This window comes from Lygodium microphyllum, chromosome 13, assembly GCF_053477565.2.
Source record: "Lygodium microphyllum isolate KBCC chromosome 13, Lygodium_microphyllum_v1.1.10, whole genome shotgun sequence".
Lineage (NCBI taxonomy): Eukaryota > Viridiplantae > Streptophyta > Polypodiopsida > Schizaeales > Lygodiaceae > Lygodium > Lygodium microphyllum.
Window position 1 is genome coordinate 97,327,975 of NC_141147.1, and position 27,002 is coordinate 97,354,976.

Below are 27,002 nucleotides of genomic sequence, written 5' to 3' on the forward strand. Positions count from 1 at the left end.
TATTTTCAAGTAGAAAAAAGTTTCAGAAGACTATCGTAATATGTTTAAAGCATTGCAACCATTCATAGGATAGATGATTGTTCTCCAATGCATAGAGTAGTGAAGGCACTAATTTTTTCTAATAAGGTACATTTGCGCACAAAAAAAAACTTTTTAAGAATATTATGCTTGCAATGTGCATTTATGGTGATGCTTTTCGTCGGCTTTGTTTCAACATGCTCTGTGCCATTGTAGCACCTTTGCTCCTCAATTTGCATAATTTCGACTGTAATCTAATTATCTTAGTTTGCATTCTTTCGATTTTAATCCAATTATCTCATTTGCTATTGATTGTGAGACCTTGAAATATGTTTTGGTGACTTTTGAAAAAGTTGAGTGCTTCAAGAGGACTAGTAAGAAAGTCTTAAGTTTATCTAATTTTGCATTTTGCATACATGTGAATCGTGATATTTATTTATTGTTCTCTCGACATGTCATTATGATTCCTTTAATAGTGAAACTCTATTGCGCCCACAAATTGAACACGAGAGAGAGAGAGAGTCTTCACACACATTGAATAACACGTGTGAGTTTCCAAACCGCGCATTGGTGAATAGAATCCTCGTATTTGAAAGGGACGTGCATTGGTCAAGCCCCGCCATCCCATCGAGGAACGTGCATTTTGCAGAAAAGCAAGCTTTCATCATTTTGTGTGGAGACCCCGACGTCGATTCAATCGGGAGAGATGAAGGCCAAAATGAAAGGAGTCATTGGCGCCATGAAACCTACCACGCAGAATCAGGTCTGTATCTCCAGAGTGATACAGCGTAATGCTTTGTATTCGCCTTCGAACAAGTAATGATAATAAGACGAGGCATAATGGACGGGTTTGTCTATTTGTTAGGGTTCGCATGTTGATGCCAGAAAAATGATCCATGTAACTTTTTTCCATTGAATCTCATTAGTACGTAGCAGATGCGAGCATCGATTTCATTATGGTCATGTCTATACTAACAGAAGGCAATGCGTAGATGTTGTAGAGTGTGAAAGTTGGTATGTGTGCATGCATAAGAATGCTGCAGCCTGCACATACTGGGGCTTTGTGGCATGTGCAGCTTTAATGCACTCATTCTCAAGTTTCCTACTTTTGGCACAATCCAGGCTGCTATGTGGAGTGAACCTGATTTGGTTGGATGGCTTGAAAAGCGAGGCGGGAAGTTCAAGTCATGGAAAAAGCGGTTTTTCGTTCTTCAAGGGTCTTATCTTTTCTACTTTGAAAATGATTTCAAGGTAAGTATGAACAACACAGCAGAACTGCTTCATCAATCCAAATTTGTAAAGCTTCGTACACTCAATTCAGGCCACAACGAGAAAGACTGGTGCTTCATTTCAGGAAATTTCGTGTGCTTGCCGGTCCCTCTATTTATCTAGGCTCATAGTAAACCTAGAACAGACTATGTGGTTATGGAGTATGAGCATTGTCTTGTTATGGAACATCTACCGCCTTTCCAACAATGTTAGATCAGAAAATGTTCCCTCCTACAAATACATATTTTTGAATCCATAGTAAACTGATGGACCTGGAGAGAACAAAAGGAACCCTTGGCCAAGGTGCTGTGCAGCAGTGGTCTCTTTTATACCACTTTCTGCCACCTTCTGAGCAAACTGTGTTGCACTGTTGACATCAGCAGATGTTTGCTATCTGACACTGCCATGTTGTGATAGATTTAATATTGTGAAATCTTGTTATTTTTCCAAGTAAAGAGAATTCTGTCAAAAACACATCATTGACAAACTTTAATAAGGTAAAACACTCTACAGAAATACCTTATAAGGTATGAAAAAGACAAATTGTAACATTGTCAATGTTAAAGAAACACATCATTGACAAACTTTAATAAGGTAAAACACTCTACAGAAATACCTTATGAGGTATAAAAAGGACAAATTGTAACATTGTCAATGTTAAAGACTATGGTGATCTAGTTAGAAAAAATTTAGCTATTCATAAGTTCTTTTTAAGGGGGAAAAAAAAGATAATTTGTAGCTTATCAATGCTTAAAACTTTGGCGAACTATTTTTTGGCTGGAAATTTTTAGCTAATTGTGCTGCTGAAAGCACATTGAATAATGGCAGCATGAATGAAATGAATCACAGAAAAAATAGTGCCGAGTGTGCAATTGCAAAAGGAAATACAATGGCTCAAGGCATTTTGGGGGTGTGCGGCGAGAAGTCAAGATAGGATGTATGGATCAAACAGGGCCTGCCAACCCACAACTTGAAGGACAAACTTTGCATCCTCAAAACATGGAGATGACGTCAGATCTTCTGCAGTTGATCTCAATGACCTTTTGGGAAAGTGGATAATAGAGCTCGAAGGCTGAGCAAGGATGGTAGGTGGACACTATACTTGATCTTTGTTGGTTCTCGAACATGGATATAGGCCTTCTAGATGTGCCATTGTTGGGATCCTAGGATGAGAAATGCAAGGTCATCATGGTTTGCCCAATGAGGTAAAAGGGAACATGCTACGCAATTGCATGCTCCAAGGCTGAGCAAGGATGGTAGGTGGACACTATGCCTGATCTTTGTTGGTTCTCGAACATGGATATAGGCCTTCTAGATGTGCCATTGTTGGGATCCTAGGATGAGAAATGCAAGGTCATGATGCTTTGCCCAATGAGGTAAAAGGGAGCACGCTACGCAATTGCATGGGGTTTTCATTCAAGAAGATGCTCACAATGGTAGGTTTTCACTTGTTCAAGGTCCTCAATTGCTTTGGGAGATGGTGTACTTTCTTTTGCACTTTAGCTTCATAGTCTTTTCCTTTTTTCCATTGCTTCAGCTATCTTACCTCAAGTGACATGGTAGGTCTCTTTTGGTATGCTTAGCTTTAGTAGATTGAGGATTTCAATATCATTGTTAGTGCGGCCTTTGAGCAAGAGTTTGAAGCATCATTGGTGGATTCTCTTTCATTAGGAGTGGTATTTGCTTCATGTTCTTTGATGTTGAAAAGGATAGTCCACTCAAGTAGTTTGTATCAAATAATTTTCTGGCAGCATGCTCTAGTGGTCCATCGGGGAACTATCCTAGATGGCTTTGCCCAGTACTCGCGAGAATAGATGGGGTCAATTGTCTAGGTTTCCCAGAGCCCATCCCATAACGGAAGATACTGGTCGTCCCCACGAGGATCAACTTGCAAGCTCGGGGTCCTAATTTGACAACAACTGAGGTCTTGATACATCACCTAGCTCCATCGGAGGTGTCCTATAAGGGCTTCTCGTCCGACTGGAGCGATCGTAGTTACCCTTGGTTCACGGAGTGCAACGCTTTTTTCCATAACTAGTTAGGATTCAGGAAATCTTAATGGAGTTTTGGCACAGCCACCGCACCTTTCCCCTTAGGTCATTTTTGATCAAGGTTTTAAGACTTGACCCTAGGTAAGTCAATGCTCGGCTCTATCTAATTTTTCCTAATTAACATTTCGTTTAATCTCTTGAGAGAAGCTCCCAGCTTAACGGGCCACCCATCCGTAGGAGGAATCCGTCAGGGATCTTGCCCACTTGCTTCCTACAAATGGTTTTCTTTAGTTTTCTAATTATCTATCACATTAAGTTATGATATATGAAAGCAGCTTTGTTAATTAACTCGTTATCACAGGTTCCTTCGCGTAATTTTATGGCACAACACAAAGGCAGAGAAAATGTTCTTTTAGTAAAACATATTTATTTATTATTTTGCAAAGTTATCTACAATTGATTTTTCCCTTTTGCCTACGCGGAAGATAAACCTTCGTTCATTGGAAAATCTCTTCTGTCTGTACAGAAGAAAAGAAACCCTCCAAGATTTTTGTCCCTTCATTAGTAGTGGGGACTCCAGGATTCCATCCTGATTCGTGTGAGGGTCAGGTAGTTCCTAGGAGTAATTGAGAGGTTTACGGTCAGAGTCCCCATGGCACTCCCGCCTCCTCTTGTCTAACGGATTTCTCACTGAGCGACCTCTCGTCATTGGGACCAGTCCAAAGCTTCTCGCGATGGTACAAAACAATCTTCCTTGGAACAGGGTTCTGCATAGCCGTGGGGGAGGTATAGTACGATCTTTTCTCTTATTATCCTAATTATATATTTACAATCAGATCTAATTGTTGCAAGCACAATTAATCTTTCCTGTGCAACCATCAATGCATGCACAAATCAAAAGAAACAACAACAAGTGTTTTTAGCATAGGGAGCAGCCCCACCCAAATCTAGGGTTTCCCTTTTAAGGTCCCACCTTATTCTTATGGTTTCGCTTCCTACTTGCAACTCTTTTTCGGGATCCGCAAGTTATTTTGCGAATGTGAAGTCTATTTTATTCTTATGAAAAATTTGGTATTTTCTCCATAAAAGATAATATAGGTATTTATATCCATGGCAGACAATTCATGCATTGCTCTGTCCTAATCCGCACTTGATAGGATTTCAAATACTTTTCCGAGTCTGTTTAGACTTTATAATTTGTATCGAAATTTTTTTATCAATGTCCAACAAGTCCTACAGACTTTCGATATTTATTTAATTTCTTGATACTGATAGTTTTAGGATTAAAGTATTTTATAGTTGTTTTTGCTTCAACATTCTCAATATTTTAGGTAAGGTTTTCTCGTTGAGTCATACATGGGTCAACTCATGATATTGATACTCTCGCTAATATAATCATTAATATTAACATTGTGTGTGTTTTCAGCAAGAAAATAATTCTTATTTTATTCTACTCATATTCTATGGTTGAATTGACGATGTCTGAGACTTTGAACATTATCTAGAAAGATTAATTTTCATTTAGATATGTCTTAAGTGCAATGTTGATTATTTTTTTGAAAACTTTATTCTAGGCAATGCAAAAATCATAAGCAAATTTTCTTTCATCTTTCGGATATTGAATTATATTATTACATATTTAATTTATGCGCGTCTAGTATATATTTTCCTATACAATTTTCTGTTGATTTAATGCATTGATTATTTTATGATATTATCTAAATGATTTTCTATAAATTATTATAAAATTCATATGCGTCTATTTATCATTAGCAAAATGAAATAGAGATAGTCACTTTTAAGAGAAAAATATAAAATATTTCCTTTCCTAACAATGTTATTTTTCTGAGCGATAGTAGCTCATATGCATTTTCTTTAGAATGCGTTTATAATCGTTCAAAGCCAAATATAACGATAAGCTTATAAAACATTAAAATTTTCAAACCGATAAGATGTTACCTCTCTCAGGTTTGTTGTAACAAGGGTTTCACCAATTCTTACCTTGTCATTTTCTCCATCAGCCATATCCCTTGCTTTAAATGGGCTTTTTGAATTTCTGTGACCTCGTGGAGCCATGGATGCTAGGTGAAATTGATGTGGTAGTTCAGGGAGAGTGGGTGGTCGTCTAGAAAAATTTTGCTAGCGTTTCGCTTGGCGATATGGTTGTATAGAACGAAGGCATAATAGGGGTAGAGAGAATAGAAATGAGGTAGGGGAGGTATTTTCCTCTTTCAAGCTCAAAGCTTCAATGGATACGAGAAGTAGAGAAAATTTTCCATCATCAGAAGGTCTTCCTTCTTGCTTTCTTTGTGAAGGAGATGGGGTGTATTTATAGGCACGAGGAGGAGTATGTAGTCGACTCATTCATTTGGCTACTTGTCAAGAGCCAAGTGAGCTTGATTAAAAATGCATATTGATTGCCTATCTGTTGGATGGTGGCATGGGGATGATTATTTTATGCTTTCTCTCTCTCCAGGCATAAAAAACGTAATAAATTTTGGCTTATTTGTTCAAAAACGTTTTTTTTTCTTCAAAATGATTTCATCTAGTGGTTTTTGGCTAAGTTACCTCATGACTTATCTTGTTTATGAAGTTATGCTATACTCTTTGATACTTAACTTACTCAATATCATGCTCGTTCTTACACGTTCTTCGTCTACCGATTAAGGCTTTTGCGATTTGTCTTGCGGTTACGAAATCAATGTGACCTTTGACGCATTACAGGAATACTAAATCAAATATAATGCAGGAATAATTATGATCAAGCCGTCGTAATATTATTTACAAGGTGTTTTTGCTTTTTGTTGGTTGGGAACATTGAGGCGTCTTCTCGTGTCGGATTGCAGAATTGATTTAATGCGAGACTTGATATTAAGAAAATTATATACGGTCACTTATGTGACAACTCGATGAGTAATTTTTAAAACGTCTCAAACTTGAATTCGTTTCTTGATATGAAGTGCCGTGGCGGGAATATTTCATAGTCCAAGTCTAGGCGTTTGATAGTCTAGGATATCAAGGAATTCTAGCTGTTTGCTTTTCATGTATAGTTCTACCACTCCACCATGACTAACTAAAGGGTTGTGTTTTAACTTTCCCTAAAGGAATTTGAGTGATAGGATAAGCTTAAACTGATTTATTGGTGTCTCACATGACACTTTGTGATGAGCTAAGCATTATGTAGATTATTACACAAAGTATGAATCATGAGGGCATCGAGATGTTGATGCACTAACATTAGGTTTTGCACTAATACATGTGTATTAATCCCTAATTACTTCTCCTTAAAAGAGCTCTAGAAAGTAGCTTATGCTGAATTACCAAAACTAAATGGCTTTATTTCTAAATAGTAGGACAAAATTACAAATGCACCAAAATCCTCTATAAATAGAGCCATTTGTTTAGTGCATCCTTTATCCTTGATTATTATCACTCTCAGCCTTCAGCCATAAGTCTTCTACCCTCACACTATTGCCCACATCCCATTTGGAGGAGTTGTTGGTCATTCTTCAACTTATCTTTAGTGTGCCCGGTTATTCATAGCAAAAGGGGTCGAGGTCTAAGTAGTAGTAGGGGGATTTGGGCTTAGTGCCCTTGGCCTTTGAGTGACATTATTGAAATGGCCAACCCTCGGACATGTTGGGTGTAAAGGCCCTTTGTTCATTTCCCATGTATTGTATTATTTATTGGTACACATGGATGCACCCTTGTGGGTAAAAAAACTTGTAAACCCTAAAGTACAAATACATTTCTTTATCTTTGTGTACCAACATATTGTTGGTACACACAAATCGTGTTTACTCTCTCTCTCTCTCTCTCTCTCTCTTCGACTTCTCTCTTGCACTTCACGCCTGCACATCCTTCACATTTGCTGCTGCCATTTCTTCGCTTTTGCCTTCAACTCTCCTTCAATTGGTATGAGAGCGCACATTTGAGGCAGCTGGTCACGAACACGCATCCGGAGACAGCTGTTTGTGGACTGCAACAGTAGCAAACTGTTCATGAGCAGCTGCATGCACATCGAGACAACATTTTTCAGGTCAGGTTGTCAGTTTTTCAGGTCTGCGTGTGTGCACAGCAATTGGCGACTACATTTATTGCAGCGACAGTAGTCATTTTGACTGTGTGGAATCAGCCGACAGCAGAACCTGCTCTGCGCAGGCAGGCGACAGCCTGCAGGTGGCTGTGTGAGAGCAGCAGCAGCAATAGGTGACTGGATGGCAGTCAAAGCATGTTGAGCACTATGAAAGTCCTCATTTGTGAAGAAATCTTGCTTCCCAAGCTGTCTATTGTCTGAAATACAACACTTTCTTTAGTTTTGAATACTCTGATTGAGCACATTGATTGGATATATCTATGCACTTGTTGGTTCAGCCTCTATATTGACTGGTTGTGCATAAACAACAATGGTTTATTGTTGATAAAGCAAGGACAGTACGTGTATTTGGTGCTCAAGCTTGGGAGTTTGTAGATACTTTGGTTGATATTTGTGATTTTGGCAAAATTGCTACAACTTCCAATTCTAACACAAAAAGTTTGATGGAAATCAAATAGTTTGATGGTCAGGGTTTTGATCTTTGGAAAGATCGTATGTAGGGTATTCTTTTCTTGATAGATTGTGAAGATGCTTTGCAACTAAACAAGCTTGCATAGATGTTTGATGAAGATTGGGCCAAGGTGAACAAGAAAGTTGTAGCCTATATCAAAATGGGTGTCACTGATGATATCCTTATAGATATCAAAGGCTTGGATACATGTAATGCTATATGGCAGAAGTTGAAGACTACTTATGAGATTACCACACCTATCAATCAGCTGCATTTAATGCGGATGTTGGCGAATATGTGGCTGGATGAGTCCAAGCTGGTTTCTGAGCACTTGAGTGCATTTACATGTATTCTGAATTAGCTGAAGGATACAAATCTTGACTTTGATAATAAGCTGAGGGCTATTTTCTTGATTGTGACACTATTACACTCGTGGGAAACACTTGTGGTTTCTTTGAGTAACAATCCTAGTCTCACATATGATGGTGTGGGAGGGTCTATTCTCAATGAAGAGATTAGACGAAAATCTAGCGGGGAAGGCAGTAGTTCAACATACAATGTTAGAGGTAGAGCTGATAAGAAGAATGCAAATGCAGGACAAAGAAACAGAAGTAAGCGTAGAGGGAAAGAAAAGCAGCAAGATGTTACATGTTATTAGTGTGGCCATAAAGGTCACAAGAAGCTTGATTGTAGATACTTCAAAAAGGAACAGGAAAGAAAGAAGAATGCAGGAGACAAGAAGAAAAAGGAGGAAAAGGTTGATGCACCTAAGACTTCGAAGGACAAATAGAAGGTCAATGTGATCTCCAGTGTTATCATTGAAGAACTATCTGATGTAGATGGTGATGTACTTTGTGCTATGAGTGATGCCCTTGCTCTTCATGTTCAAGACATACAGATTACTAAAGTAGATGTCATCAATGCATTATTGATAGTTGATGATGGGTTGACATAGACATGGATAGTAGACTCTGGTGCTTCATTGCACATAACTCCATGCTTGGAGTGTTTTGCTACTTTTGACATAGGCAGCTATGGAAAGGTTTACCTTGGTAGTAATCATGCTTGCAGTATTGATGGGATTGGCACCATACATTTGTCTTTGGACAATGGTTAAGAGCTTGTGCTCAAAGATGCTAGATATGTGGTGGTTTATGGAAACTTAAGAAGGGCTCTATGCTTCTTGTAAAGGGCTGCAAAAAGGGCACACTTTTTGCTCATAATGCAAGCCTTACTCAGTAAATTTCTTGCCATTGCTGAAATTGGTTCACATTTAGAGCTTTGGCATAAGAGATCGGGTCATATGAATCAAAAGGGACTTGAAGTCCTTTTTTCTTTGAAAAGACTTGATGCTAAGGGCTCAAAGCTCGACTTTTGTAATGATTATTAATTTGGTAAGAAAGTGGGAAATTCTCATTATTCTGGTGTCTCTCACAAACAAATTCTTTTGGATTTGGTGCATTCTAATGTGTGTAGCATGCTTGTAAAATCTATGGGAGGTGCTACGTATTTTGTCTCATTCATTGATGACCGTTCTAGAAAGTTTTGGATATATTTGTTGAAAAAGAAAAGTGATGTATTGGTTGCATTTAAGTCATTTCATGAATTTGTGACCACTCAAACAGAGAAAAAGCTGAAATGTCTTAGAACAGATAATGGGGGTGACTTCACATGTGTTGAATCTAAGTCCTTTTGTGAATTTCATGGTATCAAAAGGGAGCTTACAGCTCCATACAATTCTTCTTTGAATGGGGTCGCAGAAAGATATAACAGGACATTGTGTGAGAGAGTGCGGTGCATGCTGTCCACTGCTGATCTCCCTTGTGAATTTGGGGGGGAGACTTTAAAAACTGTGGTACACATTTGCAATCGTTCTTGTAACAAGTCCTTAAAGAATGGCATCCCTGAGAAGGTTTGGTTTAACAAACTAGCTTGATATGACCATCTACGTATCTTCAGTTGTGATGCATTTGTACATGTCAGGAATGAACTGAGGAGTAAGATTGATGTTACTTAGTCCACCAAGGGTACCTTTATGGGTTATGGTGATGAAGGTGAAATGGGCTATAGGGTATGGTTACCTCAGTCCGAGAAAATTGCACGCAGCCGAGATGTAGTGTTTAATGAGGCAAAGTTGCTGAAAAATGCTTTGGCCTTTGATGAAGACTCAAAGAGAGTCAAATTTCAGCATGTACAACCACCCACTATGTCAGAAAAGGAACCTCATCATGCTTTACCGCAGGCTGAAATTGATGATCGACCGGTTATTTTTAAGCCAAAAGAAGTTGGACAACAAAGAGATGCTCATGAAGGTGCTGGACAACAAGATGAAGGTGCTGAACAGCATGAGCAGCGTGCTGAACATGGTTTGTAGCAGCCTGAAAATGCTGAAATTTATCTGTCTCCTGATGTAGAGCTAGTGCTAGAGAATGTAAATCATTGGGTACGCAGGTCTACTTGTTTTAGAAGGGAGTCACTAAGATTTGACCCCTCTTTGTGTCATGTTATGATAACAGATGAGGGTGAGCCTCTTACTTATTGAGACAAAGTCATGTAAATTCGGCAATAAGTGGGAGCTTGCAATGCAGGAAGAAATAAAATCTCTGTATGCAAATAATACTTGGGAATCAGGATCTTGTACCTCTACCCAAAGGAAGGAAAGCTCTTCCAAATAAGTGGGTGTATAAGGTAAAAATAGTTGATGGGAAACCCAAGTACAAGGCAAATTAGTTGCCAAGGGTTATGCAGAGAAGGAAGGTATTGACTTCCAGGAGGTCTTCTCTCCTGTTGTGAAGATGGCTACTTTATGTGTGCTATTTGCTCTCACTATAGTGCTTGATTTGGAGTTGTATCAGATGGATGTTTTCTGCATGGTTATATAGATGAAGAGATCTACATGAAATAGCTTGAGGGCTTTGTAGTTCTTGACAAAGAGCACTTGGCATGCAAACTAAAACAGAGCCTATATGGACTGAAGCAAGCATCACGACAATGGTATAAGAAGTTTGATACTTTTATGCTCTCTCATGGGCTTAATCACAGCCATGTAGACCACTGCTTGTACATGAAGAAGGATATTGAGAGCAGTCCTATTATACTTGTTCTCTATGTAGATGATATGTTTGTTAGTTGGGAAGACAAAAACTAGTCTTGATGATCTCATTGATTAACTAAAATTAGTCTTTCCTATGAAGGATTTGGTTAATGCAAAGCATATCTTGGGCATGAGGATCAGGAGAGATAGAAATAAAAAATTGTTGTTTTTATCACAAGAAAAGTATATTGAAAAAGTACTTGAGAGGTTTAACATGGCTGAAGCTAAACCTCTTGGAGTTCCTTTGCCTCCATAACTTAGCAAAGCTAGCAGCCCAAAGGATGAGACGGAAGCTAGTGCAATGAAGGAAGTTCCTTATGCATCAGCCAATGGTTCTCCTATGTATGCTATGGTTGCTACTCATCTGGATATTACTCATGCAGTGGGAGTTGTTAGTCGCTATATGTCTAATCCCAATAAAGCACATTGGGAGGCTGTCAAATGTATCTTCAGATATCTTAAGGGTACACAAAGAAAGTGTATATGCTATGGGCAGGGTACTTTGAGTTTGCAGGGATACTGTGATGTAGACATGGCTGGTGACTTGGATACTCGTAAGTCCACTAGTGGATATGTCTTTATCATTGCCGAAGGAGCAATTTCTTGGTGCTCTAAATTATAGTGAGGTTGTTGGGTATAAAGGCCCTTTGTTTACTTCCCATGTATTGTATTATTTATTTGTACATGTGAATGTATCCTTGTGGGTAAAAAAAACCCGTAAACCCTAAAGTACAAATACATTTCTTTGTCTTTGTGTATCGACATATTGTTGTTACACACAAATCGTGTTTACTATCTCTCTCTCTCTCTCTCTCTATATATATATATATATATATATATATATATATATATATATATATATATATATATATATATATATATATATATATATATATATACGACTTCTCTCCTGCACTTCACGTCTACACATCCTTCATGTTTGCTGCTGCCATTTCTTTGCTTTTGCCTTCAACTCTTCCCTTTAGGATAATGTTGGCATATCTGTTCTTCTTTGACACTTGGTTTTTATTAATTTAATAAGCTGGATAATGCTGAAAAATGGGATTAGAAGGTTGTCACTTGGCAAAGCTTGCCCATGCAAGTGGAAAAAGCGTTTTAAGGGGCTGATGGAAGTCTATTGCAGCCATTGTGAGAGAGGAGTTGGCTATTAGAGAGCAAGGAGAGGTTGCTGACGTGATTTGTAGCCACTAGGGCTAGGATCCCAAGGTCCTTTTGGTGCAAGGGACAACATGCAAGAGGGGGCAGTAGTCTTTCTAGTGATCCTAAGCTGTAGGTGATAGGTTCCATTGCTGTCTGAGCAAGGCAACAACAGTTTTTGAGTGTTTCTTGCGATGAAACTTTGAAATTCCTCTCTCTACAACATTCTTTCTCATTTCCCAGCCATTTGTCAAGCTATCTTAGCATTTTCCGGCAGTTTGAGTCATCAGAGGAAGATATTTTAGTCAATCGCTGTTGTAAACTCTAATTTATAGCGAAAATTAGGGTTTGAGAGCCATCTCGGGATGCATACTCAAAATTGAGGGTCTAGGGCTTGAATTCCAACAGCTGAAATTGAGGAGTTTTAAGGAGATTCAAGAAGCCAGTTAGCTAGTATTAGGTTTGGGGTTGAATTTGTCTTTCAAGGAGCAAGGTGAAGGCCAATCCCCAAGCAAACCAAGGGGCAAATTGGTTTGGAGGCTTGCTGTCAATTTTGACAGCAAGAGGCACTTGGATTAGCGGAGCAGATTAGAGGATCTCAGTTGTACTCCTTTCATTTGCAATATAAGATAAAGTAATACAAGAAGGGGCACTAGGTTTGGGGCCAATTAGGTGTCCAATGTCCAAGATTAAAGTGATAAAGTGTGCATTTTCAGTTTATGTGAATTTTATGCTTGCTGTAATTAGTACTTAATCAGGTCATTTATTCAGCATCAAGAGAGGTATTGCATAATCCACCATGGGAGGGGAGGCCTCTATGCTAGTAGAAGAGTAAATCTTTGAGAAAGATGAAACTGCAAAAGGAATGATGTGCATCCCATGTCTCTAGCCCAAGAAGGGGCGATGTAAACTTGCATGTTAGTCCTATAGTGAAACATAAAGACCGTGCAAGCGAGATCAGAATCTGCAAAACAAAGGTTAGTACTGAGATGCTTCAAAGCAAAAGAGAAAAAGCAAAGTAAAGCTAAATGAGAAGATGTGCCATGATGATTTATGTATGAATGAGTGCAATGGAAGACTAAAGATCTAGAGGGACTCTAGACTAACCTAGAGTGTCCAAAGGGACCTAGAGAAGTGCTAGTCTAAAGGTGTGGCTACCAGTGTGTACGGCCATCAATAGGTCTCTACCAATGGAATGCATGACGAGGTGGGGAAGTATGCCTAGGATGGGGTATAGGAGGAGACCTCGGAATGGATGCAAAGAGTGCAATGGGTGAGGAACCAACAAACTGATCAGCTAATCCTTTAGGGATTGTGAAAGATATAGGTTGTTGAGGTTGTCCGTGTTCCATGTCTAGTAGCAACTATGCTAGAAGAAGCAGATAGGACGGTAGTGGGAGTTGCAGCCCTAGTGGACTATCCAACAGGAGTAGAGGTAATCGCAACATTTTTGTTGTGGTTTTCTAGGTGGGAGACCTTGAGCCTTGGTACGACACCTTGTCCACATGGCCCGATCTTTGACATGTGTAAAACCTATTCTTTTTAAAGAGTTGTTGCTAGATGGGTTTAGGTTCTTTGTTTTCATTTGAAGAAGGGTTGTCACCCTTGTTTCCCTTGTTTTGAGTTGCCTTCATATCTTGAGAGTTCTTGCCACTTCCGATTTTCCTGTGCAAAGAAGAGGCAACCAAACTCCTCTCTAAATAAGAATGTTGGGAGGACATCTTGTGGACTTAAAATCATGTAGACTTGCATAACTTAAGAACTGACAATTGAACTCATAGAAGGTTGGGAATCGGGGCAACAAGATGATGTGCTAAATGATGTGGAAATACTTTTTAGAAAGCTTGTTCAAAAAGAATGTAACTTGATTGTCATTTGACTTCAGGAAGCTAGTAGTGGCAAACTTAGTGAGTAATTGTCTATATTCGGCCACCTTGACTTTCAAATCATCCCTTTCTTTAAGGGAAAACTTGTAAGCTCAAAGTCAAGATTGATACGTTGAGTGCAATCTCGTGCCAGATAGCGATCAATGAGATGACTCCAAGATTCAGATGCAAGAGGAAAATGTTATAACTGAGAGTGGAATTCAGAAAGTGATCCATGCATTAGTTCGACATTGGTTGTGGCATTGCTGCTTTTCCATTGACAGAAGTGATCAAGGTGAGCGAGTCGAGGGTTCGACATAGGCTCTAGACCAACAACTAGGTTCAAAAGACCTTGAGATTCAAGCACTTGTTGCATGAAGTTCAACGAAGTGGTGTAATTTGACCTGTTAAAACGAGTCTTATCCGTGAAGGCATTCTTGGCCATAGCAATAGGAGTGGTAGTGCTATAAGATGAATAAGGTGAGTAGGGTGGGGGAGTGGAGTGCACTTGGGAATCAATCCTAGGGTATCCACCATGCATGCAGGAAGTGTGCATAGTGGATCCAAAAGTGGGAATAGACTGACTAGGCATAGGTATGGTGATCGCATGAGAAGCCCATGGAGGAGCGATAGGGACATGTGGGGCAGAGGATGGAAATCTTTGTGTGGAAGTGACCCATGGAGTGTGTGATAGCACACCATAAGAAGAGGATGGAAATCCTTGTGTTTGAGAGGCTGATAGATGAGGATGTGAGTGTCTCAGGGAAGTGAGAGGGATGCCTATCATTGTCGTCCCAGGGTAAACAAATGTGCTCACTCGTGGGTGTGGTAAGGCATAGTGTTAAAGGGTAGCACTTTCTCTAATGATGTACGTGAGGATAGGTGACATGGGGTGTAGAGAATGAGAAGAAACTAGGAGCAAAGATGGAAGACTTAACTCCCAATGTGCTAGATGTAGAAGTAGAGTGCAATCCTAAATTACTGAATGCAATAGAAAGAGATTTGGGAGATGTGGGTGGGATGGGAGGGAAGTATGAAAGAGAAATGCCAACTCCATGCTCAAAAGAAACAGTTTTCTTACTGTAGTTGCTTGTAATTAGGTAATCTACCACTCTATCCAAGAAGAAAGGCTGATTTCACCTTGATATAATACTCCTCTTCTAAATGATCGGGGTACTTGTAGTGACTATGGTCGAGCTAAAAAATCATTAGCCTTAATTGAGCAGCCCCAAAACTAAAGTAAGTTAATGAAATTAAACCATTTCTTTTAAACATACCGGCTTCTAGGGAGTTTTAGTGTTCCACATGTAAACCCTAATTTGAGAGGCCACAAACTTTCTATAAATAGATAAGTTGCCTTCCCACTCATTCCAATCCTGTTTTTGTAGTTTGTAGGTGCTAGAGCTTCATTGCCCACACCTCGTTCCCGGAGGACATCTTAGTCAAGTGGGAGTAGATGAGAGAGGTAGATAAATGAATATTTTGTATTGTTTCCACGATAGGATGGGCACTAGATTAGGCTAATGACTGAAGGCAGCACTGGAAGATGGAAGGAAGACTTTGAATGTTAGTGTGCTGAAGCATGCAGAAGATAACCTATGAATGTGTGGTAGCAGCCAATCTCCCTGCTATATACAGCAGAGGGCTGAAAAACTGGATGACCTAATCACATAGGAAATGCTGGCCGACCTGCATATTGGGAATAAAATGATGCTGGTAGCAAGGGGATTTGGTGATCACCACCTGATAAGTGTGAACAGGTCCCAATGCCATTGAAAAAGAAATACGTGGGCTAAAAAAAAACAGTCTTGTGTGATCACACCTAAAATTGACTAAGAAAGGAATGCATACTCCAAATAGAACTGCATTCTCCGTCAAAACACATGATAGTGTGTGTCAAAGCTCCTATTGTTCACATTTGATTCAAACAGAGGTTTATAGATGGGAGATGATTGTGCATGATACATGATTGCGAACAGGTTCATGGCGAAGATGTAGATTGCAATGATGCCACCATTTCGTAATAGATCACTTTTGTCAATCTTGAGACAATGCATTAGTTTGCTAGTTCATCCTAATAGGATTGTGAAGAATGTATAAGTGAAAAGAATGCATGGTCATCGTGCTAAAGCATTTCAATAGGGTATAAATGAAGGACCACCAAGAGGATGAATCAATAATAGGAGAGGGGTTTGAAGCATCCATGGTGTATAGCTCCATGCAAATGTGTGGAATTGGGAGAATCGAACACTACATCCTCCACCCCTGGTGTTGATGGTCGTTAATGACACCATTCTTGTGTAGAGACATTGTGTGATGCCATGCTGTGGTAGAGGGTAGGTAGTAGAAATGGTAGGAGTGGTGTACTAAACTTTTGTGAGAGTAGAGGGCCTGCCAAACAAAGATAGTTGGCCCCAAACTATAGAGAGCCTAGGTTAATGGACTTGCTTGACTAGAAGATTCATGACCTAGGCATTGCCAACTAAAAGTGGGGCTCAGCCTTGTGAAATTGGTACTATGAGTCCAGACGCGGTTACCAGCATGCATTGATAATAAAGGGACCGTGGTTACAAGCACAATACTCTTGCCTAGGCACAAGGTGTTAGAAGTGGATGCAGCAATGGAAGCATAGGAAATTGCTGTAGTAGATTGTGTACCACAAGAGGAAATAGGAAAGAGAAAAGAGAAACATTGCAAAGAAAAAAAGAATACTGCACAAAGAACTCAGAAAGAAAGAGATGCTTGAGAAATGAAATCCATATACCAAGACATGAGACATATAGAAACAACTTGAGTCACCGTCTAGCAACCGACACAGGAGGAGGGGGCCTGAATATATAGGCATAAAATAATGCCAAATATGCATTAGATTGGCCAACTAAACATAGCAGCAAGTGCAACAAACTTAGCCTAGCAACTAGAAATACCATTCCAACACGATAGGATAGCAATGACAAAGAAAGATTAATTATCATCGACTCCCACCATTGGTTTGCATGTGCTGCCCTTGTCTTCTTCCATCGTTATAGTAGTTTCCATATCGCCCTATGCAAGAGGAGAGGGCTTGTTAGGCTAGACCATCATGGTCCCATGAGCTCTAGTGTTTTTGTGCATGCTTTCACAACCCATGTTGGAGAGCAGGAAGAGGCTTTGATACCAATATTGTGACCCTCTAGGATCCATCTTGCACACATGACATGACACAAGCCATACAAACACATAGCATCAAGCCTAAGGGAACAAACATCATACTCACTTGCTGGCCCTGGAGCTGATATGAGCTCACACTTGAGCTTGGGAACCATGTAACAAACAGACCAAGCCTCTGCCACAAGCGTTAAGTGTCCATACCAGCCTGCTTCAGTACTAATGTGCAAATAAAGCTGCCTAGGGTTTCGAGTCCAAGAGTGCGGTAGAGACTTGCTTCGGTATTGATGTGCAAATAAAGCTGCCTAGGGTTTCAAGTCCAAGAGTGTGGCAGAGATAATGTGTGCAAATGAGCAATAGGTTTCTTTTATTGAATCTAGCTGCCTAAAACCTAAAGTTCCTTGAACGGGATCACAAAACCCTAAAGTATTATGTACGCATTCACACTATAGAATCCTTTAGCTAACCCTAAAGTGCCTTATACTGTCCACACTACAAGGCCATCCTAACCTTTAGGGTGCATTCACACTTAGTTGACCCTTAGTGGCCAATGTTGCAAAGCACCCATCCATGATGCCCAAGGATGTAACGTTGATCCTTTGTCTAGAGCAGTCTATGAACTCTACCTAATCCAAACCCTAAAGTGCTTTGTATTTTCCGCACTACAAGGCCATCCTAACCTTCTGGATGCATTCATACTTAGTGACCCTTAGTGGCCAATGTTGCAACCACCCACATATGATGTCCAAGGATGCAACTCTAATCCTCTGTCTAGAGCAGTCTATGAACTCTACCTGATCCAAGTTCTCTTTTTGAAGGCAACCATCCTCCATTGTGAAAGTGAAGACTGGTTCCTAATTGCAATGACCCCAGATCTAGGCTGAAGAATAACATCTTAACCCACCTTTGCCTTGGATGGGCTTCCTCTCATCCTTAGATTGTTAAATTCCTGACGAGGCATTTCACTTGGCCAATTTATGACCTAGAGAATGCCCCATAGGAAGTGAAATCCTACATGGTCGTTAGAAGAACTTGGTCGGCAACCACCATTCTCTGTGGTGAAGAAAGTCTTGCAAAGCTCCAATAGAGGACCTTTTGCCTGATGCTCTAAAGTAATGTCGATTCCCATGACATCCAAGATATCTCACAGCAATCTCGTGGGCAACCTAGGTAGTCAGGGTGTCTAATGTCACTAGATATCTCACAAGATTTCTACAGGGGACTCCTGCTATCATAGCTTGGTTTGGTCATTTATATGGACCATCTACCCACATCTAGACATTCCTTTTGTTGTGGCCTTATTGTCTTCTTTCATGAAGACATCCCTTCAGGCCCACTAGGGGATGCTATTCATGTCCTGTGGTATGTACAAGGGACTCGTTTGTATTGAGAGGGGGCCACTCTTTCAGGTTGGATTGTTTAAGATTGAGCTAGTGATACTGACATATGTAGGTCTTTTTGATGGTGAGTTGAAGCTGGTCTATTGTCCCATGGTGGACTTCTCTAAGCATCAATCAAAGAAAATACTCCTCGCAGATGGGAGGATTAATGGGTGAAATCTCTTGCATCATGTGTTTATCCTCAAGTTAATTCAATTGAGCAAATCAAGTTTAAGTGCTGTGCATGGAACTAAATCTGTATGTGACCATGTCATATAGTTTTGAACAGCTGTCTAGCAATCTACATTGAGTGTTACCAGTTTCTTCATAAAGGTTTGTTTGGATACATTAGCACTCTCATGGCTACATTGACTGCTTTAATATTGCTGTTTTTGAAATGCTTTGAAGTTGATTTTCTACAATTTGTGCCAAGTGTAGGTGCAAGCCAAAAATCCTCTTGGGGTGATTCCGCTTGATGGAAGCAAAGTAGAGATGAAAAATGAGGATGCAGGAGATGAGTCAAGAAGATACACTTTTTTAATTTGCCTTGGTAGGCAATTTGTTGGTTATTCAAAGCGAGATACCTATGTTATTGCAGCACCCTCTCATCAAGCACTGGTAGATTTTCTGAACTATGAACCTGTTCAGTAATCAAGGAATACATCTTCACTATAAGCACAAGCATTACATTAAATTGCAAAATGTAGACTGATGTCTCCTTTCTGCTTGCCTTGTACAAGCAGTAAAGAAATTTCTGTTGGTCCAAAATGATTAAGTCCTGCTTGCACATGTGATAAGTGTTTACAACGGCACAGCTAGGAAATGGTAGAAACTGTCATCTTGACTTCATTTCATTCCTATGTTTACCGAGCTATGCAATCTTGCGTACTTGTGTATTATATTGAAGCACAGTTTCTTTTCAAAAACATGTAGTTTCAAGGATGCATTAAGAAAAACAATAGCTCGATTCTTTATAAAGATCAGTTATCACTGTAGCACATACAACTTCTGGTTGTGCAAGGATTACACCATGGGTGTTACTTGTTACTGTCAAAGAGGAGACTTATGTTCCAAGAAGTCGTAATGGAAGGTGTGGAAAGTTTGCATGGAATGAAGTGCTTTGTCATTGCAAGAACATTTGGAGAGAGCAAATGTGATGGTTTACGAAGCTGATATTCTTCCAAGGAATGTGGATTTTGCTAGTGAGAGAAGAAATTAACCAAGAATTGGTTTTTGACTAAACAAGATTTTGAGAAGTAGATGCTATCAAATAAACAAGGGTATTTTATTAAGGGACTTATAATGTCAGATTTGCTTAGAAAATGGCTTTGTTGGATGGGGTGAGGCCCATAGAGGAATGATTTTTATAGAAACTTGGCTAGCACAATGATACCTTCATCTTGACCCTCATGAACCACCTGTAGATTTAGGGACATTGCTATGATAGCCATAGAGAGCTTGTAGGATGGTCTTAAATGTGTGCATAGTAAGATGTCACTCATTTGATGTGTTGTGGCATGGTTTTTACATGGATAGTCTTACCACGCCATTTAGCTATTAGGGGTATTAATTTTCTGGACAGTGCCATGGCTTGTCACACTAGTAGGCCCTTAATTGCCCTAGAGTTGGGGCATGTTCACACCTAGTGTTACATCCTTGGACATCTGGATAGGTGCTAGTAGTAGTGGTCACAGTGGTCAAGAAGTGACTTAGTGCAAATGCACTAAGAGCACTCAAGTTCTATTTATGGATGGGTGCTAGTAGCATTGGTCACAGTGGTCATGAATTGACTTAGTACAAATGTTGTAGGGCGTTTTAAGGCTAGGTTAGTCGAGTCCTAGCTATAGGACTCAAAGTTCTATAGTACACATTCACAGTGTGATCACCACTCTTGGGACTCTTGGCCATGTTTGTACATTGGGATGGTGTGGGTAGGTGGTATGGGACACTAGCTCTAGGGGTGGTGTTGTAGCCCGGTTTGAAAAAAATGGCTCGATTTATTCCAACAAAAACAATTGTTAAAAGCCACAAATTGACTAGTCTCTTTTTCGAGCATTTGTATAGACTTTATGGTTTTCTTGAGGAAATAGTTAGTGTGACCGTGATCCTAAATTCATCGGTCAATTTGGCAGTTAGTCTTCTAGAAACCGGAGACTAGATTATCTATGTTGTCCTCAGAGCATCTTGAGACCAATGGATAGATGAAGATGACAAATCAGACTAGGGAGAATATGTTGTATGCATATTTATTTAGTAGACAATCTCATTGGGAGTGTTACCTTCCTTAGATTGAGTTTATTTATAACAATGCTAAGCCTTTGGCTATTGGGTATAGCCCATTTGTGTTGATGTATAGTTATGAACCGAAATCATCGATTGGCATCTAGCTAAAGGGGGTGAAAATGCAGTCCATGGTTGACTTAATATATGATATACAGGAAATGTTGACGATTGTGAGGAAAAGCATTAAAACGGCATAGGATTGTGCCACTTTTTATGTTAACTAAAATCATACTCCTTGAGAGCTCTAGGAGAGCATGCGGGTTTATCTTAAAGTCCCAAAGTATTCTGATTCAATGACTATCAGAAAATGTCATAAATTATCTTTAAGGTTGTGTGGTCCTGTCCAGATTGCCAAGAAGATAAGTAGCATGAATTAATGCCATGACCACATGTATTTTTGCAAGCTTCACTTGTTTGTGGATTAATTTTTAATCACATGTTCAAGTAAATGTTACACATATGAGGTGCAACTGAGGTTAGTGCAAATAAATGAGCCCAGGATCCGAGGGAATCAATAGATGTTGAAGACAAAAATTGCAGTTAGTTATTTCATATAGATACTAGGTGGTACTTGGTGTCGGTTATTGGCCTAAGTCATTTATTTGGCCGTAAGTGTCAATTAATGAGACTAGAGATGTGGTGTTTAATGGTACTTAACACCGATTTGATGGTAAAAAATGGCATAGGGACACTTGGGAGATGAAGTGGCCTAGCTAATTTAATTATGGGCTGATTAGACTATTTTTTTGGGCATTGAAATAATTATTAAATTAATTTCAGAATTTATATTTTGAAATTTAATTTAATGGGTTGGATAATGCTGAAAATTCAGTTTAGAAGGTCGCCACTTGGCAAAACTTGCCCATGCAAGTTTGGGAAATCTGGATTGGGGCTGAAAGGACAAGGAAATCTCGTTTTTCCATTTTGGAGCTATTGAGAAGAGAGATTGGGTTGTTGTTGCTTGCTTTTGGGGCAATTTCTCAGCCATTGGAGACTATTTTGGTAAGCCAATTGCATATTCTTGACCAGGGGGAGCTTGTGATTGCAGCTAATGCACTTTCTCTTGAAGATTATAGCCTCTAATATTCCCGTTGTTGTTGGTGAATCCATTTGGAGTTGGAAAACTGGTGATCACTAAATAGTTTCATTGAATTCTCGTGATGAAATTTTTTTGAATATTCTCTCTATACAACATTCTCTCTTTTTCTCTAGCCATTTCCCAGCTTTTCTCCAAGTTTTGCAGCAATCTATCCATTGGAGGTGGAGATTTTGGGCGAATCTTTATTGTAAACTCGAATTTACAACAAAAATTAGGGTTTACTAGCTGCCTTGGGAAGTGTGCTAGACATTGAAGACTCCAAGACCTGAATTATTTAGGGTTGAAGGTGATTTTCAGCTGAAATCACGTGGACCAGCCAGCCGTAAAATTTGGGGCATTTCCATTCTTCTCAAAGTGGGTGAAGGGCAATTGATTGCCCAAATCAAGGGGCAAATTAGATTGAAGACTTGCTGGTCACTTTGGACAGCAAGGGGAGTTTGGATTGTGAAGGGGATTAGGAGAAACCCATTGTAAATCAACTTCTACTTCAATAAAGCTAAAGAAAAGGGGCGCCAAGTTTGGGGCCAACCAGGTGTCCATTGCCCAAAGATTAGTAGGTAAATTTGTCTTTTCAGTTTTGCAATAAGTGCTTGGTGCTGTAATTAAGGTGTAATCAGGGAATTACCACCCATCACTAAAGAAAGGTTGGTTTCACTTACGAGCTAGATTTACCTATGGACATTTGAGTTCACCTAGTATTCGAGTTCATCTAGTATTCCATTTCAGTTGTCTGAAAGAACTTTTGGGACAATATGAATTGATGGTCTTGATTGGGGAAGTCCCACAACATGAGGGCATTCTTGGTTATATTCTACTTGAGCTTGAATCGGTTCTTGATCACATGATTAAATGATCTTGTTGGACTGTTTACCTTCAATCCTTGGCCAAGTGGAAGAACCACTTGGACGGAGAAGCTATATGAGAGTTGTATGCTCATTGAAGAATAATTTTCCCCACTTTGTTCTTGAGGATATTACTGAGGACAACAATCATTCATAAGGGGGGAAGTGTACATCCTTGGACATTTGAACGGGTGCTATTAGCATTGGTCACAATGGTAATGAGGTGATATGGAGTGAATGCACTAAGGGTACTTTAGGGTTAGGGTAGCGAAGTCCTATTTATAGGACTCAAGGCCCTGTAGTGCACATTCATTTTGTGATCACCACTCTTGGACTCTTGGCCTGTAGGCCCACACATTTGTCCTCCGGGATGGCGTGGTTTGGTGGTATGGGATGCAAGCTCTTGGGATGTGGTCATAACTCGGTTTGGTGCTTGCTCCCGAGCTTGGGGGTGAGTTTGGTTGGCTATATGACCAGGAGATGAATTTGATGTCCGTTCTTATGTTTGCTGGTATTGTTTATGCCTTGCCTTGTGTGTACTTCAGATTTTAGGTGGATGTCTCACCTAGTGACATAATGGTTAGTGATTAGTAGCCAATGTTGCAGTGGTCATCCATCCTAGATGTCGAAGGATGTAACTTGTCCCTCCTTATGGATGACTTTTGTCATCAATAATAACCTCAAGTTGGCATAAGCACCCTATTCAATGTAGTATTTGGTGATTAGAATATTCGAATGGACTTCAATAGATGAAATCCCACTTATCCATGTCATCCTTGGAGTATCGTGAACCCAATGGATAGAGGGAAAGAAAAAATCAAACATTGGGAAATATACCTCATGTATACGTCCCTTGTTGACAATTTCATTGGGAGTGTTGTCTTTTGTAGATCATTGATTGACTTTGCTTAGAATGCTACTAAGCACTAGGCTACTAGGTATAGCTGTTTTCGTTGATGTATAGTTGACCAGCCATGGGACTTAAATGAGTGAAAATGCAATCCATAGTCAAAATTTTGCAGAAATATGCAAGAAATCTTGACAATCACAAGCCATCACCTTAATCTTATGACTTCCTCAACCACATATGGAAGTACCTAAAGCTACCGATACAACGAGCATCGATAACATGAAACCAAGCTAGATTTACCTCTGGATTAAGCGTTCATTTTGAGTCCCATGTAAGTTTGAAGGAACACCTAGGGCAAGGTGAACTGGTTATCTAATCAAGGGAGATCATAATTGGGGAAATACAAATCATGTTATTTAACTCGATCACAAATTGGTTCTTGACGATACGATTAAGTGATTCTGTCATACCATTTATTGTTAATGCTTGATTGAGTGAAGTAACTGATTTGAGGTGGAGATAACATGAGAGTTGGTTTGCTCACAACACCACATTTGCTGCTGCCCAACATACTATGAGATTTGAGACCACTTCCATTGTCTCTTTCAGAGGCGGGCTTGGACCACCATCTAGAGTCATGGATTTTATTGATTAGTGATGCCTTGGCCTCTTCATCCTTGAGATATGACAGTTTTGTGAGACACTCCTCAAGAATACAGCTGGAGGATACCGAGTCCTATCTAGAGGCTATGCTTACATATTTCTTTGCGAGGGAGACTTGGAGTAGTTAGAGTCTCAATCCACACAAGGGAGGATCATCGAGGGCACCCTTTGATTGAGCTCTTGGCCGATCTAGACGTTCTTGACTTTGATATAGACATTGATGGCACATTCATATATGGATACATGAGGTCTAGAGCTAGGCCTTGTATACCCGCATGAGATTGTATCAAAACTAGAGCTTTCATTACCACATAGAGTTCTCTTTTTTAGCATAAGCTTATATCTTTTAGCTTTCTTCTACTGTTTATTCACATTTGCATTTACTATTTGTTTTAGATAGTTGCGTCCTCGTACGAATGATTGTAACTCATGGTCTCATAGGTCATTTTGGCCTTTTATAGACGTTAATATTGTCAAAGTGTAGTGAATGCAGAAGTGTATGGCTGTCTGAAAGAAGATGAACATGGAGAGAAGAGGGAGAGAGAAAGAGACAGTAGAACACAGAAATCTGCAGTAGACAAATGCTGAAATGAAGGTGATATGTACAATGGGCTGAGGAGTGTATCTCTGCTGAGGATCTCTCTCCACTTGCAAAACTCAAGTGAGAATGACTAGGGGCAGGCCAGCCAAATATAGGTGAAAAACAATAGGAAAAAATGACCAGGTCTGCAAAAAAAAAGACCAGGTCTGCCAAATAATCACAGAGCTTAAAAAAGAAATGCTGCACAAAATATGCTGCGTGACACATGGCATCTTCCTAGCCTACTCAGCATGTATGACTTGCTTGATTGCCCAAAATTGTTGCGAATCATCTAGTGATCGCATGAAATTGTCTCGCCTCTAATGTAGGAAATGCGTAAATCTGCATGAGAGTAACTGTACTCCATCCAGGGAATAACTAAATCTTTGACACCCCTTCTTAGAACTTGGACGCTGCATAAGGCTCAAGATCTGGAGTGATGTTGAAGGATGGCTTGAGGAAGAGCCTTGTAAACAATTTTGCCAAGTTATTCTTCATCTTGCAATACACTACATCAATAGTCTCATCCAAGATCTTCTCCCGAATGAAATGCTAGTGTATCTCAATGTGCTTCGACCTAGCATGGAATATGGGATTCCATGCCAAAGCAATGTAACTCTCATTGTTGCAATGAATTGTAGTGGGACCTATTTGAGAAGAAGCAAGTAACAACCTCCAAAGCCACACTGTCTCACATTTGATGAGGAAAAGCCAAGAGTCTACTCAACATAGATAACCTCCTTCCAATCACCATTAAGGAAGGCAGACTTCACATCAAGTTGATAAATCGGCCATCTCTTATGGCTGGCTAAGGCAATAATGGCCCTAATGGTAGCCATTTGAGCTCTAGGTGCAAAGGTATCGTGAAAATCCACTCTTGGTTGCCACTTTGCGAACCCTTTAGCAATTAGCTACACCTTGTGCTTATCTAGAGTGCCATCATTGTGGTATTTGGTCTTAAAGACCCACTTGGCTCCAATCAACTTTCTATGAATGGGCCATGGCACAAGATCCCAAGTGCCATTTTGCTCAATAGTCTCCAAATCCTACTCCATAGCCTTCTTCCAATGCTATGATTGCAAAGCCTCCTTCACAGAGACAGACTTTCTATCCTGTATGGCACGAGTCATTAGACAATGTTTAGTACAAACAAGCTTGGCGGAGTCTGCGTAGTTCCTTTGAGATTGCCACGGGCCATTCTGTGGCTGCCATTCCTTAGGAACTCCCTCAATCCCTACATCATGGAGTGTGTTATGTGCCCAACGAGAAGAAGGCTAGTACTCCCCTCGTCACTCTGCCTTTGATGAAGTTTGTGGAACATCCATCTATGCCGACTCAACATGCGAATCCGATAGTGAAGAAATCTCCTCCTCTATTGATAGCGGAGCCTCAAGAGACGTAGGCTCCAAAGGCATAGGCTCAAGGGTCCAACTGTCACCTTGGATCTCCAAGTATGGGATGCACAACCACCCCTCAACAGTTGGAAAATCCACAAACCAAACATCACGACTCGTATATACCTCTCGTGAAACAAGATCATAAAGCTTGTATCCTTGTGGCTACGAGCTATAACCCATGAACTCCGAACTTTTGAAAGCTAGCTCAAACTTATTCCACTGTTTCTTTGGGACGTGAACAAACACCTTGAGATAGATATATTTGGATTTTGACCAAAGTAAGTCTCAAAAGATGTCATACCAACTACAGTCGATGTAGGTAATCGATTAAGGATGTGGGTAGTAGTGGCCATTGCTTCAGCCCATGGACATTGGGGTGTCTGCCTGCCCCATCATAGTTCATGCCATCTCAATCACAATGCAATTCTTCTACTCCAATATGCCATTCTCTTGAGGTGTGTTGGTGTTGGCAAACTTCTAGTGAATGCCTTGATGCATAAAACTTGGCTAGCTCATTGGAGACAAACTCCCCTCCTTTGTGGGATTGTATGGTCTTGAGTTTTGTACTAGACCTATTCCCTTGAATAACCAATCCTTAAAAGTGTGAGAATGCTTCAGTCTTCAACTCCAAGAAATACGCCCATGTCATCTTGCTTAAATGATTAACAATTAGCATAAAGTATGAACTCCCCTTAAGGGACTCCATCCTCATTGGTCCACATAAGTACGTTGAAACAAGCTCCAAGGGCTCAAGTGCAAAAATCTTGCTCACTAAAAGAAAGTGATAACCAAAACTTGGCACATAGAGAACTTTCGTTGT

General features: G+C 39.9%; 1 protein-coding gene across 2 annotated transcripts in view; it reads left to right on the forward strand.

Moving 5' to 3' along the window:
* Window positions 1-556: 556 nt before the first annotated feature.
* LOC148026940 (uncharacterized) overlaps window positions 557-27,002 on the forward strand; it is a 148,049-nt gene continuing 121,603 nt past the window's right edge. Inside the window, exons 1-3 of one of the 2 annotated variants that reach the window (XM_087691485.1) lie at window positions 557-781; window positions 1,141-1,269; window positions 18,907-19,086. In XM_087691485.1, the coding sequence (XP_087547611.1) occupies window positions 725-781; window positions 1,141-1,269; window positions 18,907-19,086 (366 nt within the window). In that variant the 5' untranslated portion in view covers window positions 557-724. Of the gene's footprint in view, window positions 782-1,140; window positions 1,270-18,906; window positions 19,087-27,002 lie in introns of those variants that run through there. The other variant, XM_087691487.1, reaches the window with a different exon arrangement.